Here is a 6,722-nt window from a genome sequence, read left to right on the forward strand (position 1 = left end):
AAGTACGGAGTCTACATTCAAAAGGCTAGCAATCTAGGCTTGCCTCAATTGCATTAGTAGAAAGGATTTGTTGCAGTCAATCCTTATCCAATACAAATAACTTAAATTGGATACTGAAGTTATCTTTCACTGATTGAAAGTGGATGAAATAGCAATTAAACAAAGACTTAAATAGAGGGGAAAGGGATAAGTACAGCATTGATTCAGGTTTGTAACCAACTGTGCTTATAGCTTACATCCATCTCAAGCAGTCGTCTATTAAGCATGGAGAGGGAAGAGGAAAAATGTCAATTATTTTGCACTGATCAATCAGGAGCATTCCAAACTAAATTGAGCTTACTGTATCATCAATGATGAAACCAAAAACCTAACTGTTTTAAGAACCCAAATAAGGATTCTAATAACAAACATTTTCAAGATTGGCCTCAAGAAAGCATAAGAATTTAAGTCACTCCTACAGATCTTGATAGCATGCTCTTAGCAAAATTCTCTTTAGAATAAGAATAAATAAGCACATTGAGTACTTTAAGTAGAAGAAAAATGGTGTGTGCTTCAATTCTCACTGCATATATGTATAAGACAAGTGTGAAAATATGTTCTGAATACCACCAATCAGCTCTCAGTAGCAAGGTTTGATCAATTAAGAGCTAGCATTTTCCAACGATATATGACCAACCTGCATTGCACATGGTAGCCATATATACACGTGACATGAAGTAATACATTCTCCAAATTCCTTCAAGTGCCTTCATAGTTCATATAATAAAAGATGCCATTATAAAGACAACTAGGTTTGTCTCCATCTCCAGATGTAATTTACAACAATATGATGTCAAAACTACTGTCAATAGCAAAAAAACTATATTCTATATCCAACTATGAATAGCACATACATAAACATCGCTCCGACCATCATATAATGAACAATATGTTGCACAAAATTTGCTCTTATTGTACTGAATTTGATTTACTTTGACTTAGTCCATATTGAAAGGCTCCATAAAGATAATGCAATGAATTGATAAAATTTTCTGAGTGTGCCAGATGGTGAAGCTCTTGTGGTTAATTTAGGGTGGCACGGGTTCAAATCTAGATGTGGTAGGAAGTGTTCAGCCTGTCTGAACACAATAGGTGAATAATGAGGACCCATATGCCAAGATGGTTCCCACCGGGCAGTGTATCATGGACCTCAAAAGAACATTTCCTTAAGTAGAATCTCATGTTCTAATTAGTTACTAAAGCATACCTTCCACATTCACAGACAGTCTCACAAGAATTTCTTGCCGGGCATGCTATTAACCTGAGAAATAAAAAATGCAAAAGATTTTTTAATTATTTCATGCAATCCAACCATTCAATCCTCAAAGCCAATGGCTGTTGTTATTATGTTTACAGCAGATCAAAAATCACTACAATTGCATGCACTCTAACAGGGAAGTAAAATTCTATAATGCTCTTACCTCAAGTGCGCACCTTGTCATGGCTTTTAACATTGAGCATAAGATGGAAGACTGTGTCATCCTTTACTGGTAGATGCAATTCAATGTCTGCTACAAATCATTTTTGTTCCCAGAGTGATGGCTTAACACTTCATACAGCCGAATCACAAAATTAATTGATTTCCTCACAGGGAAATCAATTAGTGTTCTTACCTCAAGTGAGCACCTCGTCATAGCTTTTAACATTAAGTGTAAGATGGGAGATGGTTTCATCCATCAACTGGTAAATGTAATTCAATATCTGCTACCAATCATTTTTGTGCCCAGTGTGAAGGCTTAACGCTTCAGCACCTGATCAAAAAATTATTTGATCTCCTATCATATGGAACTCCGAGCTCTTCATTGTACAAGTTCATAAAAACGCTCATCCTTCTCTGCAGTCAAATACCAATTGGCAATAGTTGACATAGTGACTCTCATCCTCAAGAAAAATCATCAAAGTGTGGTATCATGTCTAAAATCTTTGGGATCAGAAGTCACCAAAAGCTAAAGAAGAGGAACAAGATTTTATAACCTTTGATTAACATTTAATTTCACATTACTTCTAGTTTTTGTATTTTTTTCTTCTCTCTAAGAGCTTTAAAAAGAAGCTCATAGGCCTGGTAATTCACAAAACCCTTTAACAGCATATCCTCCAAGAGGATCTTTGGGGCTGCCACCACCTTTTTGTCAGCCTCAAAAATTTCTTCAACCACTTCAGGTACTATGCCTTTATTCACCATAGCATAGATAATACCAACAGCCTCCTCAACTCTTTGATTCTTGCATAGACAATTGATCACCCGACCAAATGTAAGAGCATGAGGAATGAGTTTACTGTTCAACATTTTAATGAGGAAATAATAACTAGAATCTACATTTCCCGTCTTATAGAAGCCATCAATCAGCACACTATAAGTAAAAACATCAGGAACACATCCCTTCTTTATCATCTCTTTGAAAAGCTTGGTGGCAATATGAACTTTCAAACTATTACAGAATGCATGTATTAAAATGTTGTAGGTTGCCACCGTAGGCACAAGATTTAATTCATTCATCCTTCGCAGAAGTTTAAACGCATCCTTGAGATGCCCATTTATGCAGAGTCCATGGATCAGTGTACTGCAGCTGACCACATCTGGAGTGCAACCCTCAGCTAGAGTCTTCTCAAATAGCTCAATTGCCTCCTTAACCCTTCGTTCCTTGCAAAGAGACTCTATTATTATGTTGTATGTGATGACATTTGGAATGCAACCTTTGTCCACCATTCCATTATATATTTGCAATACTTCGTCAGTTTTTCTTCCTTTGCAAAGGCCATTCAATAACGTATTGTATGTAATTATGTCAGGATTAACTCCACACCTTTGCATTCTATTAAAAATCTCTAGAGCTTCATCTAATTTAGAAACCTTGAAAAATCCATAAATGAGGGTATTGAAGGTGAAGATATCAGGAGTGCAACCATTCCTCAAAGCTTCATCGAGAAGATTATTGGCATCATATACATGACTGGTTTTGCACAGACCATAAATCATTATATTGTATGTCCAGATATCCAGGCTGTAACCCTTGTCTAACATTTTGTTCACAAGCTGGAGAGCTTCTGGGATGAGTCCTTTCTCAGAAAGTCCTTTGACAAGGGAATTGTATATGGTAATATCTAGAACTAAATCTTTGCTGCTTGCCTCCTTGAAGAGATCCATGGCCCTCTCCAAATTGCCATCCTCACAAAAACCATTCACGAGTGTGGAGTATGTGATCTGATCTGGAATGAAGCCTTTGAAAATTGCATCTCCAAGAAGGTCGGATGCCTTTTGCACCATACCTGCTTTGCAGAACCCATCAATCAATGTATTGTATGTGAAATCATCGGGCATGCAACCCTTTCTCACCATAGTTTGAAGAAGTTTCTCCGCTTCCTGAACCATTTTGGCCTTACATAGGCCACTTATCAATGTATTGTAAGTGACAGCATCAGGGACCAGTTCCATCAATGCCATCTCATCCAAAACATTAACAGCATCTTGCACCTTACCTTCTTTGCATATGCCTCTAATCAAGATATTGTAGGTAAACACATTAGGAATAACTCCTCTGTTCCTAACTTTTTTGAGAAGTGTGTTGCTCTCTACCACACCACCAATTTTGCAAACACTATGGGTCAGTTTATTGAATGTAGCCACATCTGGAATTATGTCTTCTGCCAACATCTTGTCAAACAGGTTTGAAGCTTCATCCGCCTTGTTTTCTTCATATAGACCACCAATTACCGTACAATAGACAACAGCATTTGCCTTGCAACCTTGTTCTGTCATATTGCAAAGAAGCCTCAGTGCAGCCTCAGCTCTATTAGTTCTACAGAATGACTTTATCCTGATAGCAAATGTGTACACATCAGGCTCAATACCTTTATCTCTCATTCGAAGATAGATCTTATGGGCCTGGATGAAATGCTTGTTTTCGACAAGAATATTCATAACAGTATTATATGATCTAACAGACGGCTCGCAATCATAGAATTCCATTCTCTCAAACGTATCCATAGCTTCCTGCACCATCCCAGCTTTGCCATAGTTTTTCATCACCCCAATATATATTCCTTCATAAGATACATTATCATGGATATCCCTCCTCATCTCTATTAAAACCTTCTCCATAGACTCAAACTCCCCATGAGATCCAAGTTTCTCAATCACAGCCTTATAGGTAGCAAATGTATGCTTGAAGCCTTCCTCTTTGGCTACAGAGTTGAAAACCTCAAGAGCCTTTAGAGGGTCCTTTTTGTGTTTGATTACCATAACTACATGGCCAGGATTGAACCCAGGTCCCGATTTGGTCCCTTGGCCTTCAACATTCTCATTTGAGAGTGCAGAGCGTGAAAAAGCCCTAGGAAAAAATACAGTTTCTCCTAATAGTCCTAGCAAATTCCTTTTTTTCCTCGAAACAAAACAGGCCACTTTCATTGTTTAGCGAAAGACTCAGGTAAACAGATGAAGCATTGGGAAATCTACGAAGATCTGCCATTCAATAATTTGAACCTCCTGAAGAATAAACATCAAACTAAAGTCATTCACAGCCTTTGAACAACAACAAAAAAATATCTCATGTTAACCAATAGCATTCCTTAACAAAAAGGAATATAAAGTTTTTAAATCAATGCTGTGAATTACATTTTGAAACCCTTCGTCATTTAGCTTCGTCATTTAGCCTAAACTCTGGTGTTATAAAAAATATCTTAAACCCTAAACTAGGGCATTATAATTCCCTCAGGAGGGCACCAAACCGCAAGAGAACGTCATGAATGTAACCCGGTTCTGAATCGTCAGCTGTATACACACTGATATTTGCAACTATAATCTGAATATTCAGTCGAGAATATCAGGAAAATTCATTTGAAATTTGTATACCCACTAGAAAAAAAAATTCAATAAAGGAAAGCATATCTTTATGAGTAGTACAGATAAATTTGACTCTAATTTTAAAAATTACACAGGAAAACGCTATGTATTTATGTTTTTGAATCTAAAGGACTTGTTATCAAATAAAATTTGTATCTCAATCTGAGAACATACCTGATGTTACCAGCTAAAATTGTTGGGCTCCTTGTAAACATTTTCATATTGACCGGAAACAAGCTAAAATTCCTTGGACACTCCATCCCAGCATATATAATTAGAAGGTACACATCTGAAAACGTGTAAATGTTTCTTCTTATGCGAAATGCCAATAGCCCAATAAACTAGCATAACTATCTTTAGACAAATATAAGTAAAGTAGATCGAAACATATTATTATATTTTAATTGATATTAAACTATCAATTGCATCTTGGTGTGCAAGAGGTATTTAGAAGAGGTTTGGAAGATTTGTTAAAAAAAAATGGTCTTTTTTTTTTTATACAATTGTGCAGTTAATGAGATCAACTATTATGTCATTTGGCAAATCATTTTGCTTGTGCAATTAATGTCTAAATGGAGAAGTGGTAGTTTCAAACCAATATGTATCCACATATAGGATCTAAACATGATCAAAACAAAACCTCATAGTTTTCCTTTGAAAAACATGTCAAAATAATGACTTGCATATAATCATTCTATAGACCTAAGCACAATTTTATTGTTTGAAATATGTTGTTTGAGCTTAAGCTTATTATTAGATTTTGGGTTATGCTTAAATTATCCTAAATTGTCATTTATGAAGCATTTTGATGACGAAGAAGTTGAGATTCCCATAAAATTGTATCATTATATAATAGATGAATCAACTAGAGGTATCATGTTAGGTTAGTAGATGCTTACTTTTTAAAGTCGTATCATTTCCAATTTACACTATTACAAGTTTCTTGCATAGAGAGGGTAAGAAATAAAAATCTAGTATTATCTTCTTACTTGTGATGTAAAAGATAAGAAAACATAAAAATAGTTGAAGATAATTATATATGTGCGTCTCAATACAAAAAAGTTTGATTAGTATGGCTATACTTTAAAATATATTATCTATGTGTGTGTCTTGATGTGTCCAATTTTATCACAATTATATTTTTATTTTAAATTATAAATTTATAATGATATCAATGATGCCTAATACCCTTGGTCAAAATATTAGTTTCTCATTATTTCATAAGCATACATGTATATCCATCACACACGTCATAACAATGTTGGTGGAAAAGAGAAATTCTAGAAAGGTGTAACATTTGAAACCTACAAACAATGAAGGTCACAAACCTTGCTACAAGGTTTTTATAGCGATTAAATTTTAAGTCCATCACCTACATGAGATTCAACAATTATACGATAGATCGTTTTTTGTCTGTATCTTTGGTACATTTTTGTTGCACACATTAGTGGTTTGTCTCCCAATGCTATGGCCTTTAGCACTTTGGCCATTTGTGGCAATATTATTCATTGATGCTCCTTACACACTATCCCCACAAATAACCAGCATTGTTTCATTCACCTAAATTTAATGTTAGAATACAATAAGGGGGTCATATAGACTTAAAGATTGTTAAAGCTAAATTTTAACTTTTATGTTAAAAATTATAAATGAAACCAGACTTAAAAATTAAAAGTAAAATGAAATCTATTTAAAAAATAAAAAGTCAATTCATAAGTTATTTATTTAATTGATTTAACTAATTTGAATAATATTTATTAATACCATTATTTCAAAAACAATTATATTTATCAAAAATTTATTTGATATTTATATAAATGGAATATAAATAGAATATAATAAT

General features: G+C 34.5%; 1 protein-coding gene across 3 annotated transcripts; it reads right to left on the reverse strand.

Moving 5' to 3' along the window:
• Nucleotides 1–754: 754 nt before the first annotated feature.
• Nucleotides 755–5,235, reverse strand: LOC131036162 (putative pentatricopeptide repeat-containing protein At1g74580). Of its 3 annotated transcripts, none has more exons than XM_057967982.2 (4): nt 5,054–5,235; nt 4,652–4,818; nt 1,461–4,522; nt 755–1,300 (listed from the first exon to the last, which is right to left on the reverse strand). In XM_057967982.2, exon 3 carries the CDS (start codon nt 4,442–4,444, stop codon nt 2,033–2,035), a length of 2,412 nt encoding a protein of 803 aa, XP_057823965.2. In that variant the 5' UTR covers nt 4,445–4,522; nt 4,652–4,818; nt 5,054–5,235; the 3' UTR covers nt 755–1,300; nt 1,461–2,032. The 3 variants fall into 3 exon arrangements, with proteins under 3 accessions (XP_057823965.2, XP_057823963.2, XP_057823964.2); XM_057967980.2 differs by having other exon boundaries at nt 4,652–4,838; XM_057967981.2 differs by lacking the exon at nt 4,652–4,818.
• Nucleotides 5,236–6,722: the final 1,487 nt, after the last annotated feature.

The sequence above is a fragment of the Cryptomeria japonica genome, chromosome 10 (genome assembly GCF_030272615.1).
Source record: "Cryptomeria japonica chromosome 10, Sugi_1.0, whole genome shotgun sequence".
NCBI lineage: Eukaryota > Viridiplantae > Streptophyta > Pinopsida > Cupressales > Cupressaceae > Cryptomeria > Cryptomeria japonica.

Bases quoted from the DNA above. Each gene is read 5' to 3' on its own strand.
- LOC131036162 (XM_057967981.2), bottom strand. From the start codon at position 4,444: ATGAAAGTGGCCTGTTTTGTTTCGAGGAAAAAAAGGAATTTGCTAGGA.